At 43.4% G+C, this 27950-nt stretch overlaps 1 protein-coding gene across 3 annotated transcripts in view; it reads right to left on the bottom strand.

The window, feature by feature from the left end:
* Positions 1–27950, bottom strand: part of TBC1D8 (TBC1 domain family member 8) — a 112158-nt gene that overhangs the window by 48061 nt on the left and 36147 nt on the right. For 2 of the 3 annotated variants that reach the window (XM_042931969.1, XM_042931970.1), the window contains exons 2-3: positions 23070–23180; positions 4516–4634 (exon numbers count right to left, since the gene is read on the bottom strand). In XM_042931969.1, coding sequence (XP_042787903.1) covers positions 4516–4634; positions 23070–23180 — 230 coding nt within the window. Of the gene's footprint in view, positions 1–4515; positions 4635–23069; positions 23181–25970; positions 26283–27950 lie in introns of those variants that run through there. The other variant, XM_042931971.1, reaches the window with a different exon arrangement.

The raw sequence follows: 27950 nt of genomic DNA, 5'->3' as shown, positions 1-27950 counted from the left end.
GGACAGGCAGAAGCAGGGACAGCTGAGCACAGGCACCTAAGGAGTCTGCACTGCTCAACAACAGACATGCAGGGTGGAGGAGAGAAGTTCATCACACTGTCCACCACCCAGAAACATGGCCACACTCAAGGGGGTGGGGGGAGGGGAATGAGCTGGGAGGTAGAAAACCCAAGAACAAGTCTCTCACTTGGCCACTTACCAGCCCTGAGGCTTTGGACAAATCACTGACTTCTAAGCCTGAGTTTTCTAACAAATTACTATTTTATACCTCCCTGTTCTACCTACAGGAACAGGATGATCAAATTATTGGCTCCAGCATGAACCCAGTGCATCAACTTTAACGAACCACCCAAGTTTGAGTTATAAGTTAGTTGTTTTTAAAAGGCTAATGAATGTCGGGGCGCCTGGGTGGCTCAGTCAGTTAAGCATCTGACTTCAGTTCAGGTCATGATCTCACAGCGTGTGAGTTCGAGCCCCACATCGGGCTCTGTGCTGACAGCTCAGAGCCTGGAGCCTGCTTCAGATGCTGTGTCTCCCTCTCTCTCTGCCCCTTCCCTGCTCACACTCTGTCTCTGTCTCTCTCTCTCTCAAAACTAAACATTAAAAAAAAAGCTAATGAATGTCTTCCTCCTTAGATTCAAAAATTTTAGTACAAAGCCAACAGGTGCCTATCTGTGTGACATCTGACACCTTTCACTACCACTAAATATTCTACAGTCTTCTAAGGTAGAAAAGGAGTTATGTTGGCCAAGGTTGCAAACACCTCCAAAGCACTCAGGTGCACGAAGAGGCAAGACAGAAAAGAAAACATCTAAATGTACAACAGCTTTGCCAACAACAAGTAACAGCAAGGATCCTTTCTAAGTCTGGGGTAAGGCTATGGAAGTGTCTAACATAAGCTTGTGGCCTGTTCCTAAGGGGTGACAACTCGCTGACAAGATCAGAATTCTGATTCCCCACATTCTTGTATTTCATGAAAGGCTAGGTCCCTTAAGACAAAGCCACTTTTGGGGCAAAGCTACCATACCCTAGACTTTATAAGAGATTTTAGAAAATTATTTAGAAAACCTGAGAGTTTCTATTAAAGTAAGAATTATTTTTAAAATGAATCTGAAGGTTGATAAAATCTCAAGTGCTTTTCATTTCATTATGTTTTTCTTCTTTCCCAAATTTTATTTAACCAGACATTATAAAATAGAAAAGTTATAAGAAGTATGAATAATTTTAAAGGCATATGAATGGGGCACCTGGGTGGCTCAGTCAGTTAATCATCCAACTCTTCATTTTGGATCAGGTCATGATCTTGCTGTTGAGGAATTTGAGCCCCACGTTGGGCTCCATGCTGGCAGTGTGGAGCCTGCTTAGGATTCTCTCTCTCTGTCCCTTCCCCACTCACTTGCTCTCTCTGTCCCTCTCTCAAAATCAATAAACTTAAAAAAAAAAATTTAAAAAAAGTAGCATACATAATATAGGGGCACCTGGGTGGCTCAGTTGGTTGAGCATCTGATTCTTGATTTCAGCTCAGGTCATGATCTCCTGGTTTGTGGGATCGAGCCCTACATCAGGCTCAGTGCTGACAGTGTGGAGAATGCTTGGGATTGTCCCACTCTCCCATTGTCTCTGCCCCCACTCTCAAAATAAATAAACATTTTTTTAAAGTGTATCTAATATATAAAGCTCTGGACCGTGAGGTATGAAGGGGATTTTAGGAAGGCTCTACAGCAAAGAGTCATGGATCCACTGGCTCCAGAGGCAGCCACAATGGTGGCTGTACAGACTCCTGACTTCTGTGGATTATTGCAGTGTCTGGTAACCAGCACAGCTCAAACCACAGGGATTTCTTTAAAGCTTCAGAGAGTAGCCAACTGTTCAGGATAGGAGTGGGAAAGCCTCAGTTTCTAATTCCTTTGGATCTTCCCAGAGGAAATGGAGAACCACCACTACATGTGGTGGCCCCAAAGGTATAACCCCATCTCAGACCACAAGAACCCCTCCATCCCCAGCCCCTGATCCAGACCAGCAGCCTCCCTCAGACTGTTTTTGTTTTGGTTTGGTTTTTGCTTTTTTAAGGCCTTTTAGCTTTGATGTGCAGGGGATCAGACTACACCATCCCAAAATACACCTCTTTGGCATAAGAATTATTCTGAAAACAACTGAGAAACAGCAGACACCAAAAAGGCTCTCTGCCCTCCTCCACTATTTGTCTAAAACAAGGATATCAATTCCCATTTGTGAAGGTATCTCCCTCTCCTGTGCCAGGAAGAGGAGGGTAACTCTAGACTCTGACCAGTGCTGAGAGGGTAACAAACCTCACAAAAATAGCCCTTCTCTTCCTTTCATTTCCCCCTACACATTTAATTTACCTTCCCACAGTGTGCCACCCCTGGAAGCCAAATTCTTCTTTGTCCTGTCACTTCTCTACAAACATATGGCTCTTTGTTAAGATGCTGTATAAGCCCTACATTCTAACTACCCTTTTGAGTTACTCATCACTGAGTTTCCCCCTGTGCATGCATACTGCACGTGTTGATAAACTGGTTTTCTCATTAATTTGACTTTTGTCGGTTTAATCTCCAGGCCATGGGAGGAGAACCTAGGACAGTAGAGGGAAGGTTGCTTCCTCCTCTACAGAAGATTTCCTAAAGCCACTGTAGCAGAAATGAAATTTCCTTCCTCCAAATTAAAAGGAGAAACCCTAAATCAAAGAACCACCACAAGCTACGTTAGACTAAGGAGAAGGGAGATAAGTGTAAAAAATTACCATGAAATGGGCATTTCTGTAGCTAAGCCCCAGTGTGAGCTGACCCAGGGAACCAAGCTAGTCAGCTGAACCAAGCAAAGATGGTAACCCATGGGCTAGGTATGTCCCCACCACAGCCTGGGTCCACCTGCCAACTGCACAGGCCAAAGGTGACACTAAGAGGATACCGGCCTGGATTCAGGAGACCTTTGGTTTCCACCTGGCCCCACAAGTGTTCCTGATGCCCAGAGGAAAAGAATACTTCTGTTTTTGTCCCTTTAAAATCAAGAATTCACTTTGATGCCCTTTACTAAAAGCTGAAGCACTCAGGGTGTTAAAAAGACAAACTTTTGAAGAGAAAACAAAACAAAACAAAACAAAACAAAATCAATGCTCTGGGATATTTTACCCTCAAGGAGGAAAACTATTACAGGCTAACATCTTAAAATGTTTAATAAGAGATAACCTCAGAATGAGAAACAGTCTCTCCCTGCCTGAGAGGGCTTTTATTTATGTTTTTTTAATGTTTATTTTTGAGAGAGAGACAGAGTGTGAGTGGAGGAGGGGAGGGGCAGGGAGAGAGGGAGACACAGAAACTGAAGCAGGCTCCAGGCTCTGAGCTGTCAGCACAGAGCCTGATGTGGGGCTCGAACTCATGAACCGTGAGATCATGATCTAAGCCAAAGTTAGACAACCCACTAAGCCACTCAGGAACCCCTACGTGATAGGGCTTTTAAAACATTGGTTACCGGGGCGCCTGGGTGGCTCGGTCGGTTAAGCGGCCGACTTCGGCTCAAGTCATGATCTCGCGGTCCGTGAGTTCGAGCCCCGCGTCGGGCTCTGTGCTGACGGCTCAGAGCCTGGAGCCTGTTTCAGATTCTGTGTCTCCCTCTCTCTCTGACCCTCCCCCGTTCATGCTCTGTCTCTCTCTGTCTCAAAAATAAATAAACGTTAAAAAAAAAATCTTTTAAAAAACATTGGTTACCAATCATGTTATTGCAATGACAGTTATAGAAAATATAACTTACAGGAGATATTAACAGATACCTCCCAAAATATTCCTCTCTTGCTTCTCAAAATATAATTGGTTTTAATTCCATTTAATTAACATATTTCAAAAACAAACAGCCACTTTGAGGAAGAGGAAAGTGCCAGGTCCAACAAAATACAGTGACAAGCTGTCACAACTGCAAAAAGGAGGGAACAGCTAATTTAAGGAGTCAAATAACAGGGGAATCTGGGTGGCTCAGTCAATTAAGTATCCGACTTCAGCTCAGGTCACGATCTCTTGGTTTGAGGGTTCGAGCCCCACATCAGGCTCTCTGCTGACAGCTCAGAGCCTGGAGCCTGCTTCAGATTCTGTGTCTCCTCTCTCTCCACCCCTCTCCTGCTCACACTCTATCTCTCTCTCAACAATAAACATTAAAAAAAAAAGGAATCAAATAATATTTTTTGCTCTGCAAATACATAAATCATAGCATTTTTTTTTCCTGAGACAAAAGAGGACCTTTCACTTTTTGTAAAGGTTAACAAAAACTTAGGCCTGAGAATGATGTGTGGATCTTTAAATTTCAGGTGTATTTTGCCCAACTGTCTGCAAAGTCTGACAGCTGACAAGTCTAACTCCTTTGACTGTGTATTAAAAGCTAAGATGTTCAGTTACAGTGGAGAAAACTTCAAACCTGGTCAAAAACGCTACAATGGCCAAAACATTATATGGAAGTTTGTAAGAAAGACGGGGAAATGAGGAGAAGCATTTCAATCAAAGGACCTACCTTTACCTTCCCTTTGACAAAGCTGGCAATGTCATCTTTATTATCAAAGACCGACAAAGTATGGAGGAGATTTTGCTCCAGCCAGTCCCAGTGCTGGTTTATTTCCTCTAATGTTGCACCTGGATTAGAACAGAGAAAGATGCTAAGGTTAAAAGTAACTCCTAGCACATGAACTCATTTGCCAAATATTATGAATGCTGTGTTTGTTATTAAAACACCTCGGTTTCTCACATCCTGGGCCACAGCAGACTTGGAAGGCCCCCTCCTTCGGAGACACGGTCTCCCTCACCACAGCACTGGGATTTGCAAACACCTGTCCACTGCCACATGGATGAGCCAGGTGACCAATCAGGTCACTCTTGGGATTGCTATGCGGACATTCCTGCCAGCCTCACTGATGCATGGACTTCCTACCACATCCACTCAAGGGATGGAAACATTTATAATTACGCAGCCATTCTGGGGGAAACAAGCCCCAGGAAGCAGGCCAATTCTGAACAGTCTCACATGGTTTATTTACCTTGTGTGAACAGGGATCCCTCAAGAGGGACCTCAGCCCAGGTTCACAGAGGAAAGAGCCTCTTGAGAAAGCGCTGCAGGTTGCCCAAGGGTGTCGCCACTTGCAACAGGCACCATTAAATACAGCAACAACCTAGGAAATCTCCAGGTTTACCCATCTATACTTCGTATCATTCACAACCATATCCATTAAGAACATTCATAAAAAGAGGTTGTATAATGCATGCTAAAAAACACAGAAAGTTAAGTCCTATATAGCAAGTTAATTTCTTTCAAAGTCAATTAAAAAAAAACAACACTCCATTACTGAAGCATTAGGCAACACTGTTACCAAAAAGCTTAGTTATTTTAGTATTTCCTCTCAAGGAGCCTCTTAGTACTCTCCATTAGACAACGAGCACCTTGATACGGTGACCATGACAGCTCCTAGTGAAGGACCTGGCACACAGCACGTGCTCCAAAAAGTCCCCTGACTTGAAGCAAGCATGGTCCTGGACAAGAAAAGGCACATGTGCATCAGGTGTGTGTAGAACGGAAACAGATACAACGCCCAGCTAAGAGGATCAGATTTCCCAAATGGGAAGCAGGAGATACTCTAACTTCAAAGGTTAAGGGCTACCAAACACCAGCGCAGAATAAGCTTGCCAATGTGTGAGGCACAGTGGTCAAAAGAGCCACATGCCACTTCACAAAAGCCAGATAGGCATTTTGTTGACACCAAACTTTGTGAATGCTGTTTGCAGCCTTCCTCGCTGTAGAGTTATAGATGCACGTAGGGATCTTAGGAAAACCTCAGGCATAGAATGCCAGAGAACTCACTCCAGACTTGTGCACTTGGGGTCAGTGAGTATCAAGAACATCTGTGTTAGGATGTCTCCTTGGGAAGGAGTCATCAGAGCAATCAAAGAGAATTCTTCATAAGGAAAAGAGCGCTCTGGTCTCTCTTCCTCTTCCTATAAGGAATCCCATCATGGGGGCCCCACCCTGCGGACCTTCTCTAAACCTAATTAGCTCCTGAGGTCCAACCTCCAAATACTATCACATTGGCGGCTGAGGCTTCAATGTATGAACATGGGGGAGGGAGACATCATCCAGGGCACACCAACCAGTGATCTGCCCAGCCTTCTGTCAGCGCCCCACCCCCCCAGTCTTGCTCTTTAAGGTGGGGTTTAGGAGAGCCAGCTCTGGGCAGGCATGGTCAGGATCCTCTCACTCTCCATCCCCCTCCCATCCAGGGGGCCCTTGTGGCGGGAACCCCTGGCCCCTCAGGCTCTCCATTCCTCTTACAAGGGGGAAAGATCCTTTTAAAACAAAATCAAACCAAGCGGTTCCACGTTTCACAGCATAACTCTCGTGAAGCTTCTAAATGTTGTCTAGCTGAACTCCGGCCCCACACTGTCTGTGTGGTTCCTCACATTCAGTACTGAGGCGCTTCAGGCAGACGTCAGTTTTGCCCACCTTTGGCTTCAATATCTGTCATTTACCGTCCTCCAATAGCAACCGTGTAGGTGTTAGTCACAAAAAACATCTCCTAAATCTGTGGGTCAGCAATGGTGTCTTCCTAGCTGGCAGACAGTACATCACACCATTGAGAGAGAGTCCTTCGGTCTTCACTGAAGCCAATAAACTTGCACAGGTGCCTTGGGGATGCCTGGGCCTCTGCCCTTCTCTTTAAGGTTTACTCTTTCTAGGTCTTTGTCCTTTATTATCTATTATAATAAAACCAACTGGTCAGAATATTTTTTCTTTAAAGCTCATTTATTTTTGAGAGAGAGAGAGAGAGAGAGAGCAGGGGAGGGACAGAGAGAAAGAGAGTCAGAGAGAATCCCAAGCAGGCTCTGCACTGTCAGCACAGAGCCTGATGTGGGGCTCGAACTCATGACCTTAGCTGAAATCAAGAGTTGGATGCTTGACTGACTGAGCCACCCAGGCGCCCTGGTCAGGGTATTTTTAATAAAAGCAAAGAATAAATGGGAAAAATTATCTTTATTGGTCACCAATCTTTTGAGTATGAGAACTTCTTTCTTGGAAGGAAGGAAGGAAGAAAGGAAGGAAGGAAGGAAGGAAGGAAGGAAGGAAGGAAGGAAGGAAGAAAGACAGACCTTGGCGGAATGAGGAAGAACAAGAGAAAGGAGAAGACTCACCTTTGCGACCTTTCTGTTCCAGGGACTAGGTCACTGCTGTGTAATGAAGACTGAATGAGGAAATGGTGGCTCAAGCACCTCTCCGAGGTCAAATATACAGAATGAAAGGCAAGAGCAGGGTATGAAATCATTCTCTACAACCCTGAAGTACTCTGGGGCCCTCCCCTAACAAGCTACATTTCAATTTCTTTTTTTTTTAATTTTTTTAATGTTTATTTATTTTTGAGAGAGAGAGAGAGAGAGACAAAGTGCGAGTGGGGAGGGGCAGAGAGAGAGGGAGACACAGAATCCAAAGCAGGCTCCAGGCTCTGAGCTGTCAGCACAGAGCCCGACACGGGGCTTGAACCCACAAACCACGAGATCATGACCTGAGCAGAAGTTGGATGCTTAACTGACTGAGCCACCCAAGCAACCCATCAATTTCAAAGTAACATTTACATAATCTTTAGGTCCATTACTTCCTCTGGCCTGACACTTAAAAAAAAAAACAAAAACAAAAAAACCATTTTGTGTTTGTACTTAAGAGTCTTTCCAATTTCCTGAATGCATCTTCCTTCCTGGATGACATGAAACAGGTTTTCATTTATCCCATTAAGCTCACAGGTCCAGCACAGTTAATTGTTAACAGCTAAACAAGGAGGTTGTCCTCAACTGATAACCGCAGACACCATGAATAAAACTATAATCAAGCCCCAACAGTGTAGCACATGGAATTAAGAATTGAGACAAAGTCATCAAAAATGTACGCCTCTATTCTTTAAAAGAGTCTTCTACCTACGGGGAGAAGCTTATGACAGGGAAAGATAATTCTAAAATAAAACCAAGCCTACACCTTGAGAGAGAAAATAGGCACATAAAAATACAAAAATCTGTCACTGAGCCACAGTTAGATTTCATTACAATCTGCCCTGTTGTTGAATAGAAGACATAGCTGTATGTCTCTCCTGGCCAAGACAATCAATATGATGAAACTTTTCCACCCTACTGTCTTCCATTTCCTACAAAAGTTGCCAAATGGCAGGGAAATTTTCCAAACTATAATTTCCTCTGCAGGGAAGTCTTATGATAGGCTTCCAAAATACTACAAATCAGTGCAAACCAACTGCATGTCCTCGGCCCCAAAGGACTAAAAAGGAAAGTCACTAACAGAGCTCACACACCAAAGTTCTGAATCGATGCTGTAGCCAGTCTTCCCAAATTACACAAAGTAACCCAACAGAAAATAGCTTTTGAAAAAATGAAAAAGAGAATACGTGTTACTTTATAAGGGCAACCACTGATTGTAAAGTATTTGTTAGAGGTAAGTACACATACATAAATATTTTTCTGTCTGTGAGTCATGCTCAAAAAATGTTGGAGGGGCACCTAGGTGGCTCAGTCTAATAAGCATCCGACTTCGGCTCAGGTCACGATTTCACGGTTTGTGAGTTTGAGCCCGGCATCAGGCTCTCTCCTGTCAGTGCAGAGCCCGCTTCGGAACCTCTGTCCCCCTCTCTCTCTGCTCCTCTGCCCCCTCAAGGATAAGTAAACATTATAAAAAAAAAAAAAAGTTGGAAAGCCACCACATCACAGACATACGAGTGGCAGGAAATGTAAAGAGAAAAATAAGAACATGAGAAAGTGTCACCACTGAAGAGGCAGAATGATAAAAAGTCTACAAATGAACAACATAGCAATATTCCCACTGCTTCTGCTACAGGTCTTCCAAAACCAAGACGGAGGAGAGTTGTTCTGGATTGAAGTGTATCCCTTGCCCCAGACAAATGCATATGCTGAAGCCCTAACCCCCTAAAATGACCATATTTGCAGACAGGGACTTGAAGGAGGTCATTAAGGTTAAATGAGGTCATAAGGGTGGCGCCTGGGTTGGAGAGAACTCAGTGCCCTTTTGAGAGGAGGAAGGGGGGCACCTGGGCGGCTCAGTTGGTTAAACGTCCAACTCTTGATTTCAGTTCAGGTCATGATCTCATGGTTTCGTGAGTTTGAGCCCAGCATTGTCAGCCCCGCTGTCAGCATGGAGCCTGCTTTGGGATTCCTTATCTCCGCCCTCTGCCCCTCCCCCTGCCAAGTAAATAAACAAACTTAAAAAAAAAAAGTCCACTTTAAAAAAAAAAAGAAGAGAAAGAGACACCAGGAATGACCATGTGAGGATATAGGGAGAAGGCAGCCATCTGCAAGCCAAGGGGAAGGGCTTCAGGAACAACCAATCCCGCCAGCTCCTGGATCATGGACCTCCAGCCTCCAGCACTGAGAACCAATAAATATTGGTGTTTAAGCCACCCAGTCTGTGGCAGCCCTAGGAGGCCAATATAGCTGTTTAAAACCACACTTTATAGGAATACTGTGGATTTTAACAGAAGTCCAAATGGCAAAATTATACCTGTTTTATTAAGACAAAATAAGACTTCTATTTCCCAAGAAAATTAAAGTTCAGAGGATCGTAAACATTACCCACACAAGAACTCAAATAAGATTTATAAATGCCGATGCAAAACTAAAATCCAGGATTAGAAGCCCCAATTAGGCACAGATCAAACAACCATGATGATTTATAAATTACCAACTCTAAGGCAGAACAGCCGTAGGTGGTAGACACAGGACATTTTCTGAATTCTTAGCATGTTCCCAGGCATTTTGTAGATATGTCATACACTTGACATTGTTTATCTTAATAAAAATAGCACAAGGTAGGTGGTATTATTTTCTGGGTAAGAAAACTCAGGGCAGAGAAGAGCCAAGCTCAAGGCCACGTCTCCGGGCTCCTAAGGCCTCACTCTATCGTAACACACAGTGGAGATGGGAGCCTGGGGAGCTGGGTGGGCAGTTCCCAAGAGCTGAGTCACTTTCAAACTCACACACAGTATTTATTCGCCTAGGTTTCCTCCAGGGAGGTTTTCAGGAAATAAAACAAGCATCTCATTGTCTATACCTACAGCTTCTGCACGAACACAGCCATAAATAACATGACCCAAGCTTCAGTTTTAAAAAGCAACTGTTTCTCTCTGCTTAATAACTACCCAAATGAATTAAGGGTCTTTCGTGGCCATCGAAATCCTAATTTACAATGAATGGGCATTCCATGTGCATAGCTCAGATCTGTTCCTTTGAAATAGTACATTTCTCTATTGTCCAAACACTAAATGTCTACCATCAAATGCCTGGACTAAAAGCCATATGGACCATAAAGGGGCTAATTAAAAGCAACACTACCATTTCTCAATTTCATGTAACACATCGTATACAGAGTAACTCAAAAACAGCATTTGAGTAAAAATCACAAATGAGCAGGGGAGAGGGTTGAACCAAAGCCTTTAATTTTCAGAAACCTCACATTCTTCAAGTGGATATTCTAACATCTAATCCATGCCTGAAGCAGCATCTTTACAGAAACCTGTGAAAGCCCAATATCAACATCACGTCATCATGACTGACAGTATTTTCACACATACACATCTATGTTGCTTAAGAAAATAAGTTTTAAATACTTTTACGTAATTTCCTTGACCTTTTCTGCCTTCATATTAAGTCCCTAAAAGTATTTGCAATAAGTGAAAAGACCAACCTCCCTGACACTGAAAGTAAAATATTTTAAATTTGCAACTGAAACCGTCATTAAAATGTCCTTGTATTAGTGCCATTAGAAACACTTCTCAGAATTAGAAGCAAAGGAGTAAGAAAATTTGATCATTAACCAAAGGAAAAAAAAAATCAATAGAAATGGAACCAGAAAGGACATAGATAAAATAATCTGTAGACAAGGACAGAAACAGCCATTATAAATATACTCCAAATATTCAAAAAGCAGAGGAAAGCATGAGGATGGTGAGAGACCACATGAAAGATATAGAGAAAGAACCAAATCAAACTTTTAGGGATGGAAAAACAGTGTCTAAAATCAGAAATACACGAATGGGATTAAAAGTAAACTACACATTACAGGGAAAAAAAAAAAAAAAAGAGTAGGGAACTAGGACATAGTGATTAAAAACTAAAATGAAAAGCAGAAGGAAAGGGATTAACAAGAGAAATAACAGAGCATCAGTGAGCTGTGGAACAGCAGCAAGCAGTCTACTAATTGGAGTCCCAGGGGAAAGAGTTGGGGGGGGGGGGGGGGGGGGGGGGGGGGGAGAACAGAGGCCAGAGAACAGAAAAATATGTATATATTGGAAAAAACAGCTAAAATTCTTTTCCAATTTGATGAACACTATAAACACACAGATCCAAGTATCTCAACAAACCCGAAGCAGAAAAAGCATCCAGAAAATCACATAAAAATGCATATCTATTGCAACTGCTGAAAGCCAGTGATAAAGAAGAAAAAAAGACAATAATTATAGAGCAACAAAGAATGACAGTAGATTTGTCAGAAACAATGCAAGCCAGAAGACTTAGAAGAACAGCTTTAAAAGTATTAATTTTAAAAAAAAGTTAATTTACAAGTACTTGAAAAAAATTAGTGAATTCATGTATAACTTGGGAATAATAAAACCTTCCTAACCATGCCTCAAAATCATAAAGTATAAAAGAAAGGCATTCTAAATCCCACTACATTAAAAAAACCTCTAGGAGGTAAAACACATCAAATGCAAAGCCACTAAAGGATGTGACAAACTGGAAAAAGATTTTTGTAATTTCATTTCCCAGATAAAGGACTAATATTCCTAATACAGAGACAATGCCTAAAAATTAAGGGGAAGAAAAGAACCACCTAATAGAAAAAAGCAGAGGATAAGAACAAGGAGTTTCTGAAAACAGCCCTAAACGTGAAAAACACTCAACGTCCTCATAATAAAAGGACAGCAAATGAGAAATACGCAGAAACACCTATGAGGCTGACAGAAAGCCAGAGGTTTGACAAGAGATCCAATGACGAAATCTGGGAAAGCAGGTACTTTCATCCATTGCTGATGGTAATGTTTTCCAATGCACAAATCTAAGGGAGGGAGGGGAATTTAGTAATATCTAAACAAAGCTTCATATTCATTTACTAGAGATGGGATTGCGAGATTGAAAGTGTGATCTAGCCCAATGATTCAGCAGTAAAGGTACAAAACTATTTGCCAGGTTACTCACTGAGACGTTGCCATGGCCAGGGATGAAAACACCACAAATGGCCTTCATTAGGGAACAGGCTGAATAAACTATGGTACTCCTACAAAATGAAAGACAAAACAAAGGAGAAAATAATCTCTGCTCTCTGATATAGAATGATTTCCAGGATATGTCCCTAAGTGAACAAGGGCAAGGGACAGAACATAGTATGTGTGACCTTTGTAAAAACAGGGTGGGAGAATGTATCGTATATTTGTAAAACAAAACAGTAGAAACCTAAGTCAGAAAAAGACAGGTTTCCTAATAGCAGAGGGAAGGAGGCAGGGAGGGGACAGCAGTGAAAGCCTGGCTCCTTTACATATATCTTGTTTACAGATTTTATAGGTTTGATTAAGGAATCATAAAAGAGTTTTCCTTTTTTTTTTTTAAGGTTAAACCAATAAAGGAAAAAAGTAATCCCTAATTTAAGTAAATGGATACTTATCAGGTTATTGAAATGATTACACAGAGAAAATAGGTATTTTAAACAATGTTGACTATACATCCATAATTAAATATATTCTAAGGCCAAACAGAGCTGCAAAACCTTAAATTTCATTCGGCACTCTTATTGTTAATATTAGTATTATTTAGAAATAATATGTATGTGGATGTAGATGTGAGATAGTCAGAAAATTATGTATTGTTAGAAATCAAGATTTTCAATGTATAAGAGAAAAATATAAAATCAAAGCTAAGTTATAACTATGCAGTTTTACAGTTGAATTAGAAAATTAATATGGACTCATAATTGGGGTGCCTGAGTGGATCAGCTGGTTAAGCATCCAACTCTTGATTTTGGCTCAGGTCATGATCTCACAAGTTTGTAGGTTCGAACCCCACATCAGGGTCTGCAATGACAGTGTAGAGCCTGTTTGGGATTCTCCCTCTCCCCCTTTCTCCCTCAGCCCCTTCCCTGCTCACACTCTTTCTCTCTTATAAAATAAATAAACCTAAAATTTTTTTTTTAAATATGAACTCACGATTTATGTTGCTTTTTCATAACACACACTTCTTAGCTCATGCTTATTTGAAAAGCCTTAGAAGCAGTGGCAACCCAGTAACAATGAAGGACCCTACACCAGACTGTGGCCCCTATATACCGTTCTCCACTAAAAGGAACCAAGGGCTACTGGAAAAATGGTGGATCCACACAAGAGGCAGAAAAACGCACAAGATGAACCTTTAACATCTCACTGGTCAGAAAACAAAGAAGCACTCAAAGGTGACTGGGAGCAGGACCACGTGCCGGAAGCCACAGAAAAGGCTGCCCTCCAAGGGGCAGATGAGCCTGACAAGCACAATCTGAGCATGACAAAGGACTACAATTAACAGATGCACACTGGATGTATAAAAACTCCTGGCGTCTACTGTGCACTGTACAATCCTCCCAACTTCCTGTACTTTGAAAATTTTCATGATAAAATATTGGGAGTGAGGAGCACTTTAAACTTTAAAACGATACTAAAAAGGGAGAGGGTGGGAAGAAGGAAAAATCTGAAACAATTCACTGTCACCACTGCAGATCACCAGGGCACCCACTCCTCACGCTAACAGGCAAGTAAAGCACCAACATCAGCATTCTCCTCCCCTCTTTTCTGAATGTACCACATCTCAGGGTGACCAAGTAACCCCAGTTAAGGAATTAAAGCTCTTCTACACAGTCAAGCTGAAGCTCAGGGCTGTGAAAGCACAAATTGAGTTAGGGGGGGTAGGAATCACCACTTTATGACATGTAGAGAAAAAGTTAATTGGGCAGGTGTTTACAACAGGTGAAACCACTAGATGAAAGGTTGAAGGGGAAGAAGGCAATGAAAAGGGGCACCTGAACTCATTAGCTGGTCTAAGCATCACTAAGAGTAGGACATGCAGGGGATACATGCCTGCTGAGAGGACATGGTATAAAAGATGTGGAGCCACCTATCAGGTATCTTTTTCTTTAAAACTGTTGGGGGCATCTGGATGGCCCAGTTGGTTAATCAGTCCAACTCTATTTCAGTTCAGGTCGTGATCTCATGGTCATGACATGGAGACCCTCATTGGCTCTGAACTGGGTGTGGAGCCTGCTTGAGATTCTCTCTCTCCCTCCCTCTGCCCCTCTCCCCCACTCGTACTTTCTCTCTAAAAAATAAAATAAAATAATAATAATAAATAAAATTTAAAGACACTAAACCTGAATTTAACTGAACGTTTCCAAGTACCCCCCAGTCTGGGGGACATACAAGGAGGTGAGCCCTATAAACAGAAGCGTAGCATACGCGACATTCTATGTAAAAACTGACCCAATTTCTTCACTAAGTCAATGACTTGGGGGAAAAAAGCAGGGTGGGGGAGGGTTTCCCGACTAAAGGAGACAAGAGACACAACCACCCAATGAAGTGTGTGGTCCCTCTTGAATGTGGATTAGAACCATCCAGACCTATATGAAAGACTCTTTAAGCAGACATGCAGCCTTGGGATGGAGAGTACACATGACATCAGAGAGTCCCAGTTAACTCCACGAGTTTAACGATGCCACTGTAGGAGCAAAAAAATGGCCATAGATTCAAAGATCTCTACTAAAATATGTAGAGGTGAAATATCAATTTCTAGGATTTGCTTTAAAATACACATCAGAGGGGTGAGGAGAAGGCAGAGAATAAGAAATAAAGAAAAGTGGGGAAAACCATGACCCAAATGCACCTGTGTTCTGATCCCCACGCATGGGCCTGGAGGATCTAATTATAATGTCCTCACTCCTCTGGGGTATGTTTGAAAATCCTCACAATGAGAAACACTTTAAAATCTCTTTTTAACAAAAACAAGTCATCAACTTGGATAAACTGACCTCCACACCTGAGGAAGAGTATTTTGTAAAATCAGAAGTGAAAACAGAGCAAGAAAACAGGGTAGAGGACTTCACACTCCCTGAATTTCCTTATTTTTTCAATCAGGATCATTCCCACGCCCAGGCCACTCAGATACATCAGGTTCACAGCGTAAGTCCGAGAAGCCAGGGCAACAGCAAGCCCTCAAGTGAGCCCTCGGGTTGCAGACAGCTTCGATGGCATGGAGACCAGGGTGACCCCAATCAGACAACACACCCAGGCCAGCAAGACCTGAGGGAGAGGCAGAGCTCTGGGCACCCCAGGGAGTCTGGAGGCTTCTGCTCCCAAGCTCTGCCTTTGTTTTTGATCATTAAGGAATCATTTAATAAAAAGCCATTCACCAAAGTCATCTTATTTTGAAACCCATCGGCCTCGGTCAGTCTCCTCACATCTACTAAAATGGAAGAGATGAAACCAGATGTCTGCGAAGATCCCCTCCAGGTGGTTTCTTTTGTCCAACAGGTCGTGCTCTGTGCCGATGTCAGACAATCTGTGAGATGCCAGAGAGAAGTCTGATTCCCAGCTTCACAACTCTAAGATTCAATGCAGGTTATATCTATTCTGAACTATGTCCAGCAACAAATCAGGACTTAGGTAAGGAGAGACTTCATGGGGAAGAATTATTTCAAGTGGGAGAAACAGGGCCTGTTGCAAGAGAGGCAGGGGGCCATGGCTACCTGGAGAACGCAAGACAGTGTGGTCTGCAAGTGTCTACCCAGGTTAAAAGCATGGGTTTTTTAAATAGGACTTTTGACCTTCAATTTACTAAGTCTAAAAGTTACACTCAGGATTTTCTTGCTTTTAAAAATAATTATAAGCAACATCCCTCATGGACAAACATCTTCAGTGAGTTTAATTATTTGAGCATAAGCAAAATTATTTAAACCAGTAGGACCCTGGTGACAGAAACTCCCCAAATGAAAAGAAGCATTAGCCATGGCATGTCTCAGCCATTTCCGAGTGTAAATCCTACACGGAAAACGCCAGTTAGTATTATTGAAGGAAATCCCAAGCAACTAAAAACAAATGTGACAACTCACATTGAGTGACCTCAGAGTGCGCACCCAAAAAAAAGTTCTTACTTTCCTCCTGCAGGGCTGCCTCCCAGTTTTTCCTTGAAGTGCACAGTGAGTTCTGTTCTTGAAAAAAGATCTGGCTGGCACTTCCTTTGCTGCCCTGGCACCAAGTTAACCAAGACACTAATCTGATCCACCCTGGAACATTTCCTCCTGTAATAAAATTCTCTCTCCAAAGACAAAGCAAACAGTGATGCAGAATACAAGAAACTAAAACGCCAGCCACGGTCAAGGGCAGAGATAAGAAACATCAGAATGAACACTTGAAGAGAACGTTCTAGAAGGACCTGTGCCTGAGCTACCCAGTGAGGCACTCGATGCAAGATGTGGCCCTGGCAACTTACTAAGCAACTTAGGCCTTGCTTCCTCCCTCTCCAAAGTCAGCAATTATACATACCTATACGTTGTTAAAAGGAACAAATAAGGAAAGTGTGTGAAAGGAAAGTATTTTTTAAGCTGGAAAGCCTAACTGCTGTGATTCTCAATTTTTAAAAACCTATGCCACATATTTTGTTAGCAACACTACCACAGCTTCCTTTAATGGAACTTGGAAATTTCAAAGTCTTGTATTTTTTTTTTCATTTTCCAAATTGAAAATATTAACTAAGTTTTTTCAAACTACCCACTTACTCCCTCTCAAGATGCAGGTATGCCTCTGCCCACCCAGGTGGGCACCTCGCCCTGGTCTGCTTGAAAATCTCTGTACTCTACTGGTGTAAGATGTGTCATGGCATCGTCATGCCCACCTACTTACCTTTCCCCCATTTTCCTGCTCTCCCTTTCCCTCAAAACCATGGGCCTAGACCTTACTAGAAAGGTGAAAACTTGGCACAGCAATAGCACAGAGAGTCACCTACTAACAGGAACACGAAATGATAAATCGCTAACTCACAGCCAGGCATGGCCTGGACTTTTCAACTGCAGGATAAAGCACAGGCTGAGACATCAGATGAGAAACCCCAACAAAGTCTCCTTGCTCTTCCAGGGTCCCCATGAGCTCTTCATGCTTAGGTGTCAATTCAGTCAGGGCTGGAGCCCTAGACCTCTCATCTCCTCCCCCTACTCTTCCCTCCTTCCCCAACCCGGTCCGGGAATTGGCTCCAGGAATTGACTCTCCTGGTTCCCCACACCACGTCCTTGCTTTCTACTCATGCACCAATCATTATATCCAATATCAAAGGGAAAGTAGACATGCAATAGAAGGTTACTCGGTCATAAAAAAAAAAAAAAAAAAAAAAAAAAAGGAAATTCTGACACCTGCTGCAACATGGATGAACCCTGAGGACACTATGCTAAGCGAAATAAACCAGTTACAAAAACACAAATACTGTATGATTCCACTTATATGAGGAACCTAGAGTAGTCAAACTCACAGAGACAGAAAGTATAGTGTATTGGGGAGGGGGCTGGCAGGGAGAGAGGAATGGGGAGGTCATGCTTAATGGACAGAGTTTCAGCTTGGGAAGATGAAGAATTTCTGGAAATGGACAGTGGAGATGGTTGCACAACAATGTGAACGTACTTAATGCCACTGAACTGTGCACTTAAAAATGGTGAAGATGGCAAATTTTAGGTTATATATGTTTTACCACAGTAAAAAAAAAAAATGCCTTCTTTCTTCTCTTCTTTCTTTCCTTCTCTTTCTTTCTTTCTGTTTTTAAAGAAAGCAAGATCCCTCTTTCGCAAGTTTTTCTACTGTCAATGGTGCTGGTGGCTCATTACAGAGCTCCTGACCCAGGCCCTCACCCAGCCATAGAATTTCCCTGCTGTGGTTTCTCAGAAAGGGCCGAGAAGTCTTGTTTGTGACCTCATGCCCCCTCTCTCACTCCTCACATACAGGACACTGACGTGCTGAACCCATCACCTTTTCTGAGTAACCGACTACTTACTCATCCCTAAAGCTGGAGTCCCTACTTGACTGCTTTGGCTTATTTGCACACCTACTATTTGCTTAATACCAGGCTCTATCTACCCTGGACACTGGAGGGTTAGTGGTGAGCAGGACTCTGAGAAAACTTTTATTTTCATTAGAGAGGTAGACAACAAAGAAAGTTGAGTGACAGCACAGGTAAGTGCTGGAGGGGTTCCACCGGCAGAGTGGGGGGAGCGGTTGGCAGGGGGTGTGTGTGGGGTCTCTCGGAGGGGGCATCTGAGCTCCAACCTGAAAGACAGGGCATAGTCCTCCTCACCCTCTTCTAAACAAGTGCTCACTCTCATCATGTGTCTTTTATCCAGTGAGGCCAGTAAAGTCCATAAAGCCTTGAAATTCATGGCATGTCAGTTAAAAAATAGTAACAACTTATTGCTTATCTCTTTTAACCACAATCATCCACAGATCTGCTGCCAAATAATATTGCTCACCCATGGCATTCTCTACCTAGCTCTTCTACCTCTGCTTAAAAGCAAATAGAAGAAAAAAATTATTCTCAAAAGCTCTCCTATGTCTCCCCATCCTGCCGTGCAAACAGCCGAAATCAAATGAAGATATAAATCGTTCTTGCAGGCCACTCTTCCTGTCCCTGCCCACGTCCTGGTGCCGCCCAGGCCCTTCCTACAGTTCTTGTTTGTGCTTTATCTGAGACTTAAAACCCTGGGCAGGGATCCTTTCTCAATGCTCAAGACACAATAAAATATTAAATATGGTTGAGTCAATATCACAGTGCAGGATGCCCACATAACTCCCAGAAGAGGCCTAAGTATCTAAATCAATACCACAAGCCCAAGCCCCTCCCCGTTCTCTCTTCCCTAACCCAAGAAAAGCAGCACTGGAAAGAACCGCTGCTTACACAGGGGACCTTCTGTGGGCAATACAGCACAAGAACATGAAGCATCTGTAGACCTGCCATGGGTCAGGTCCAAGGCAAATACTCAGCCAAGTGGAGACTAAAACAAGCAGATCCTTGAGATCCTGGCTCAAGAGAAAGAATGTTCTAGGAATTCAACCTGCTCGGAACTACACTGCCAGTGGTAGACGGGGTGTAGGGGAAGCAAGCGTAAGCTGCTACAACCTTTACAGCATGCAGCTTGGCAAATATATGTACAGATGGCCTTAGAAAGTACATGCCCCTGACACAGAACTTCCTTACTATGTGCTCGTCAAGGGCCTTGCCACCTCTCACCTTCCTAATCCTCGGGCCCGCTGGACCTGCCACTTCCAGGTTGCTCTTTGTATCCCCCAGGGCCCTGTAACTCCAGGTGGAGGAAAACTCCCCTCACACACTCACCAAGGAACCCTGACACCAAGCACATGTCTGGTACGTGACAGTCACCCAACATTTCACGTGAATGGACTTTGAGGATGAAGAAGCATCCTGAAATATTTAAGTGTATGGATGTTCATTTAAGTTTTGAAAATGCTGAAACATCAGAATCAATTAAGTATCTAATAAAGGACTGGATGAGTAAATTAGGCCACAGCCATAAGGCTGAGTACTGTGCCACCATCTACTCACTGTGGTCTGAAAGTGCTCCGGGAGCCCCAGATGGCTACTGTAGACCTCCCAGGCTACAGAGATGCAGGATCTAAGCAGGGTCCCTGCTCCACAGACTCCCCAGAAGCCAGCCTAGTGAGGAGACAAACTCCAGAGGTTCCCATAAACAGCTCTAAATCCAGAGCAAGACCAACTCTTTGGCTTGGGGCAGAGTGAGAGGAGAGAGACCAAAAAGAAACTGGAGAAAGTCAGAGGATCCTGCGGCCTCACATCCCACATCCTGCCCAGCAGCACACCTGTCCTCTCTGCTCTGTCCCCTAAATACCAGTCAGAAAGTCATACAACATTGGTACAAATAACAGTGTCAATCTTAGCTAACCATGTCCAAGCATGAGCATGTCCAGGGATGCAGAGGAACAGCACAGCAACCAAGCCAACATCTGACAGCAAAAGAGCATCAACAGATGAACAGAAAGTGTTCAAAAGACAGAGACTGTGCCCTAGGAAAAAAAAAAAAACACGGAACCCTCAAAGAAGAAAGGGAAATTCTCACAAATGCTTCATAGTCCAAGACAGTTAAGAACATGACTTCAGTAAAACAAGAGCATGAAGATGAGATGATGAAATTACACATGAAAGGGCGAGCAGACACCTAAGAAAATCATGATCAAAACAACATAGCAAGGGGCGCCTGGGTGGCTTAGTCAGCTAAGCGTCCGACTTCGGCTCAGGTCATGATCTCACAGTTTGTGGGTTAGAGCCCTGTGTCGGGCTGTATGTGGACAGCTCAGAGCCTGGAGCCTGCTTTGGATTCTATGTCTTCCTCTCTCTCTGCTCCTCCCCCATTCATGCACGCTCGCTCTCTCTCTCTCTCTCTCTCTCTCAAAAATAAACACTAAAAAAATAAAAAATAAATAAAAACACAGCAAGAGGAGGAGGAGGAAGTTAAGCAAAGTGTGGGATCCAGGGCTGAAAACAGAATTATGAACTTGTTGGAAAGGATTATGAACAGCACAGAGGATACAAGTTGAAAAGACAAATCAAGAAAAACAGGAATGAAAAGTAGACAATAGCTTTCCAACATAAAGGATCTTTGAGGCAGGGATTCCAATAAATGGAACATAAAATACATTTTTAAAAATACATATAAAGAAGAAAATTTCCTGAAGTGATTAAAGAAATCAATCTACATATTTTTTAAATTTTTTTTCAAATTTTTAATTTAGTTTTGAGAGAGAGCATGAGTTGGGGAGAGGCAAAGAGAGGGAGACACAGAATCTGAAGCAAGCTGCAGACTCTGAGCTGTCAGCACAGAGCTGTCAGCACAGAGCGGGGTTCGAACTCACAGACCGTGATATCATGACCTGAGCTGAAGTCAGATGCTTAACCGACTGAGCCACCCAGGCGCCCCTCAATCTACATATTTTTTTAATGTTTTTATTTTTATTTTTGAGAGAAAGAGCTTGAGCAGGGTAGGGGAAAAGAGAGACAGAGACACAGAATCTGAAGCAGGCTCTAGGCTCTGAGCTGTCAGCACAGAGCCCAACACAGGGCTCAAACTCACGAACTGAGCCAAGTTGAACACTTAACCACCTGAGCCAGGTGCCCCTCAATCTACATACTAAAAGAGCACATCAAGTTCCTGACAATGTGCTCAAAGCAGTAACCAAGGAAGTTACTAAACTACTTAACTTCAAGGGTTAGACAGTTACAGGTGCAAAAAAGCACATCGCCCACAAGGGGACAAAAAGGAGAGGGGAAAAAAAGGCCACCCTAAGATTTCTCCCATTGCCCCTTTAAATATAGGAAGACTCTGGAGCAATGGCCACTATACTCTAGATGGCTGGAGACTATCATACCCAGCCGAATTATCATTCAAGTCCAAAGCCAAGGGACAGATACTTACAAATGTGAGACATAACTGAGGTAAGAAAACTGTAATCTAGTCAATCAAGAGATGAGCCAAAATTAAAGATTCGATATTAGGAAAGCCCTACCTGAGTAAAAGCATTAGATCAATTTAAATACAGGACAAAGCCAAAGAACGGAGGACAGCATGGTGGCAGACAGAATGAAAATTACAACGTCAAGTTAATAGTAACACGTTTTTAAATGAAAGGCTGGAGAGAAAGGGGGGAGCATATGAAGGCTGGAGCATATGAAGGCTGGCATCCTTGTCTTCCAGGCTGGGGAGTCAACACACATGGTCAGAGTTGCAACACTGCTTTAAAAAGCCACAATCCTAACCCTGTGATACTTTCACAAATCTCTTCCCTTAGTCTTAGATGAACCTTTTAGAAAATAAGCTCTCACGTTAAGGAAACATTTTTGAAGTTTCTCTGGTTTTACTTCAGCTTCTTGTTTATTGAAATCAAGTAAAAACATAACACTTTTATTATAAAACAGCATTGTCAGATAGATTGCATTTTTACAAAGGTACTTCTGACCATCTTCAAAACTATTGTTGTACCTGTCCTAAATACAGTATAAAGTGGTCTCAATGAGGTGAACCCAGTGTGGCCAGAGGTTGCTTTGGGTGGCTAGGATGTGAGGCGAGAGACATTTTCTTCTTTGAACTTGTCAAAGGTTAATGGATTATACTGAACATGCATCGTGTTTACCATTCGAAACCCAAACTAGAAGCTTCTGTGTGTATTAGCACATGTACTCAGAAGAGAGACCAGCACTTTGATAAAGGGGTACAGAAGATTTCCTTTTCTTTCTCTCTTACCAATTTAATTTCTAGAAGGTGAACATTTATGACTCATGTGGTTAAAAAGACACATCTTGCTTTAGTTTTTTAATAGAAGGGGCTTCTCAGATGTAATGATTGATTCCCAGCCCCAGAGGTGCTGGAGAGGCAAGTAGAGCATTAGACGGTGCAGGAGGACTGAAATCCTAGAAGAAGAGGACGGGGGGAGGGGGGGGATTGCAAAATTCCCGTGGGGCGCAGCAGTCCAGTAATGCGGCACAAACATGGAACAAGGGGGTGAAGACTACCCTAAGTCAGACACAGCCCTCAGTCGCCCCCCCACCCCCATGCCTTGTACCATTACGATAGGTGCACTTGCCCAGGAAGGCATTCGTTATGTCAGAAACAAGATTCAGGAAAAAAGGGTTCCATTCATACTCAACAATATACAGCACCCTGGAACAGCACACCACGCAAAAGCCTGGCATGCCCAAGCTAAGGTGCCCAAGCTTGTAGCCTTTATGTGTTTTTGATGGGTGAAAAAAAAGAAAAGAAAAGAAAAAAAAAAAAAGAACTCATAAAAGCAGATGAGTTTCTAAAAGGAGTTACCTTCAAGCTTCACCAACATGCAGATAGTCAGCATGCTTAGACCTTAAGGTTTGGAATGTTCCAACTGGAACAAAACTCACCAGTGGCTATGGCCCAGTAAACGTCTGATCCACTCAGTAACTCACCACATGCTATGGGAGAATAAACCTGGGACCCAGGCACTTGAAGCAGAATTCGAAATGGAGCGACCCGTGCATTGGAATCCAGCACTGCATCCAGAGCACCTACCAGGCGACCTTCAAAAGAAAAAAGAAAGTGCACCACTGAGCACAGAGACCGACCAGCTGCCCACTCCCTGCAAAACAAGGCAGTTCGCTTTGTGTCTAGACTTGACACCAGAAGGCAGCAGGCTCACGTCCAGTTCTTCAACTCACCTCACAAGAGCCTGAGCTCCAGGAGGCCCAGGGCTCTGGCTGCCTAGTACCACTCACCCAGCATCTGGAATAGGGCCTGACATTAACAGGCACTCAGTACAGATTTGCAGAATCCAACAACCACGGGAACAAGGGGCCCTGAACAAGTCACCTAACCTAGCTAAGTGTTTCCTTTCCTCAGCATCTCAATTACAGAGGCAACACAACTCTATAAATAAGAGCTGGAACTATGGAGTCAGAATGTCTGACTCAAGTCTCAGTTTCCCAACTTTTAAGCTGTGTGACACTGGGCAAGTTACTTAACCTCTCTGTGCCTTGGTCTCATTTGTAAAAGGGAATTATCACAGTATATCTACCTTATAGGGTAATTGTGAGAATTAATGTATGCAACATTCAAAGTTCTTAGACTATTGCCTGGCTGTAAAAACTACCGTTATTATATCATATCCTCAAAGGTAGAAAAATAATCCCTGCCCACTCCAGAAGGGGACCGTGAGAAGCAAATAAAATATTGAAGTCCTTCACAGGCCATAAAGCACACAAAGTAAAGGTCTATCACTCTGCTGTAATGAATATCATCATGAATCAACAGCAAACACACACACACACCCACACACCAGGTGGCAGACGATTTCGTATTGTCCCATTACTCGTTTGCCAGGGTTCTGCACTGTAGAGTTACTCCTTTTTCCCTTTGTAATTAACAAGTATTCTGTGAAGTTCTTTGAAACTGCATTCCTCCTTAAATTTAACTTGTTTATTTCTAGCAGTATGGTTTCATGTTTCCCTACCTTATCCAATCTAGTATGACGATTATTTTGATGTTCACGTTGTCTCTGACTTGGCCAGTAGGTACCCCTTCAAGCTGGCTTCTGTGTCCTTTGGACGTGTCCCCATTATTCTACTTTCTGGCAAATAATCCAAGTTCACCCTTTATTCTTCCTGCTCTAGCCCTGGCATCAGCCATTTCTCCAAGAAGCCCTGGTTCCTTTAGTGAAGAATGGTATTTAAAAGCCAAGGTCTGGGAGCCAAGTACACTTACTGCTGTGGGGGTGCTTGCTCCCAGAACCTTTCAGTGGACAGAACCTGGACTGTACATATATGTACATATGTATGGGTACATGTTTATGTATGTATACACACATATACTCATTGACATTTTCATTTTTATACTGATTTTATACATAAAAACTTCCAATTATGATCCAATGCCAGCACTGCGATCAAATACCAGGGTCATTCCAGTTTCTTTCCATATTTGCAACTCTCTTCTCCAACATGAGGAACCTGGCTTCCATTATTCTTAATATATTTACTTATCTGATCAATTCTATCCCCTTTCTGACAGATGCCCTCTTTACCTTATCTAGGCTCCAACTGACCATCCACCCCACCCATACAATTACCTTGATCTGTCCCCATTAACAGCTTTAGGGAAAGAAGGAAGGGTGCCTGAGTTTTTATAGCAGTTATTCCTTAGGCTGCTCAGAATTTTTGTCTTACTGGTTTGTTTGCACAGAGAGAGAGCACACATGTGCGTGAGCCAGGGAGAGGGACGGAAGGAGAGAGAGAATCTTAAGCAGCCTCCACACTCAGTGCGGAGTGGGGCTTGATCCCGTGACCCTGGTATCATGACCTGAGCTGAAATTAAGAGTCGGATGCTCTAATGGACTGAGCCACCCAGGCGCCCCTCACTGGTTTGCTCTTGACTTACATGTAATTGAGAGGGCCTGAAAGCTGTCAGCTAAATAAAGGGGCTGCTACTTTAACACAGAACTTGCACAGCTGCTTAGGGGAGCTCTGTGATCAAAAGCACAGGTGGGGGGCACCTGTGTGGCTCAGTCACTTAAGCAACTCTTGATCTCAGCTCAGGTCATGATCTCATGGCTTGTAAATTCGAGCCCCCCATTGGGCTCTGCACTGGGGGCATGAGTCTGCTTGGGATTCTGGATCTCCCTCTCTCTGCCCCTTCCCCACTTGTACTCTCTCTCACATGCAAATTAAAAAATGAAACTTAAAAAAAACCACGGGCAGGAAGGCAGGACAGGGTAAAGATTAAGCCGTATTTGTGTAAGATTGATAAAACATTTTTGCCTGTCAAAGCTTAGAGGGGGTTAGTGATAGGGAAGCAGATGGAAGGAAAGTAGAAAGGTGCTAAAAAAAAAAAACAAAAAACCCCACCCATCCCACATGCAGACCCAGTATTTCCCAATTTAAGAGATCTGTTGTAGAACCCCTATCTGGTTTGCTAATAAGTAAAACCTGAGCAACAAAAGGAGGAAGTGAGAAGGGTGGGCAATGACTTGGTGTCACCATAACTCAGAAGCAGTCTCTCTGATCGGAAACAGTGATTTTTTTTTTCTCTTCAAGACTCAGGAGCTTTTGCAATGGTCAGGATGTTTTATACCAACACAACCAACCTGGTAGGAAGGTGGGGAGGACAACAAGGAAGCAAAGAGGGGACTTCTAGTTTCAGCTCCCCCGCGTAAAGAATTTGAAGTCCTCACTCCCATCCTAATGATAAGAAGCTGAGCAAATTGAATATCCGCGGCTTTTCTGGGACCCATCAGAGACCCAAGGGCACAGGTCAAAATCACAACCCAGAAATCTGGAGAGAGGGGACAATCCAAAGTCACAGCCCAGATCACTCACCTGAAGCAGAAGCCGCTGGGGCCATCAACTGATAGAACACTTCAATAAGGTTTTGACAAATTGCTGGGAGGCTGAGTGTGTGGACTAGCAGGAGAGTAGAAGACTCCTGATGGCCACAGTCTTAGGTTTTACCTGTACAGGTTTTACTACCAGGTTCTCACTATGAAGAGCGAGGAAAAACCTCTCCTGATCTCCCAGAACATTCTCCACAACAGGGGCCTGCTCTCCGGCAGGGATGGAGACTCTCCAGAACCTTATCCCAGCTGGGGGAGGGGCGTTTCTGGGACTCCAGCCCCCTTCAGCCTTCTGGTCTCACCTGGTGAAGGGGGAGGGGTCAGGGTAAGGGAGGCGTCCAAGAAACACTGTCCAGAGCACATCCCAGGGACACAGACCCACTGAAAGACCAAGATTCTTTGATAAGACTTACAGGGTGCTTCTTCTCCCCATACTTTACCACCACATCAACAGGTTCCGGCATAATGACATTGGGAAGGACTGGAAGACTCTCAGACTCCATGTGAGGAGCTCAAGTTTCTGTATTTTTTTTAATGTCTTTAAGCAAGCTCTAAGGCCAATGTGCACCTTGAACTCACGACTCTGAGATCAAGAGTCGCACGCTCTACCAACTGAGCCAGCCAGGCGCCCCGGAGCTCATTCTTAAAAGAAGCCCGAAGACAGAGAGAGAGACCAAGGCAAGGACACCTGAGGAATCAGAAAACCTGGGGCATCTGTGGCTACAGCAAACCAACAGCCCAAGTCCTAGACAAAATAACATAAAACTCACACTAAAGAACTATTTCTTCAGTTCTTGTTACTCCTTACATTATGCCTGGCTTGCAAAAACAATGACAAAGAATGCTGAAAGGCAAGAAAACACAGTCTGAAGAGACAAAGCAAACATCAGAATGAGCCTCATGCCTGACTCAGAAAACATACCTGACCAGTACTATCAGAACTATGAAAGTCACTAAAAACCAGGGAGGTCTGAGAAACGGTCACAGCCAAGACAACAACTAAATGTGAGGTGTATCCTGAGAGGGATCCTGGGTAATTAAAAGGCCAGCAAAATCTGAATAAAACACAGACTTTAGGGGGCGCCTGGGTGGCCGAGTCAGTTAAGCGTCCGAGTTCGGCTCAGGTTATGATCTCACGGTCTGAGTTCGAGCCCCACGTCGGGCTCTGTGCTGACAGCTCTGACCTTGGAGTCTGTTTCAGATTCTGTGTCCCTCTCTCTCTGCCCCTCCCCGACTCAGGCTCCGTCTCTCTCTGTCTCAAAAATAAACATTAAAAAAAATTTTTTTTAAAAACACCGACTTTAATTAACAATCACTGTCTTTATATTCTACCACTGCTGTGACAAGTTAGTACAAACACAATAGCTTAAAAGAAGCAAATTTATTACCTTATAGTTCTGTAGGTCAGAAGTTTGATACAGATCTCACTGAGCTAAAGTCAAAGTGTCAACAGCCTCCTTTCTGGAGCCTCAAGGTGAGAACCCCTTTCCTTGCCTTTTCCAGCTCCGAGTGGCCGCAGCTCCCTCACTTAGTTCTCGGTCCCCTCCTCCATCTTCAAAGCCAGCAACACCAGGATGAGTTCCTCTTCCAGTTTTAAAAACCCTTGTGATCACATTGGGCCCCCCTAGATAATCCAAGCTCATCCCCTATATTCAGGTCCACTGATTAGCAACCCAATTAATTCTATCTACATCCTTTAATTCCCCTTTGCCATGGAACCTAACACATTCGCAGGCTTGCAGCATTATTCTGCCTACCACCATAATCCATCAGTACCAGTTCATTCGTTGTAACAAATACACCATGCTAATATGTCAATAGGAGAAACTGGGTGTGGGGTATATGAGAACTCCCTATACTACCTTCACAGTGTTTCTGTAAATCTAAAACTGTTCTAAAAAATAAAGTTTAGTTTTTTTTAAAAAGTGACAAGGAGGGTGCCTGGGTGGCTCAGTCGGTTAAGCGT

The sequence above is a fragment of the Panthera leo genome, chromosome A3 (assembly GCF_018350215.1).
Source record: "Panthera leo isolate Ple1 chromosome A3, P.leo_Ple1_pat1.1, whole genome shotgun sequence".
Classification (NCBI taxonomy): Eukaryota; Metazoa; Chordata; class Mammalia; order Carnivora; family Felidae; genus Panthera; species Panthera leo.
This window is presented reverse-complemented; position numbering and strand designations above follow the sequence as displayed.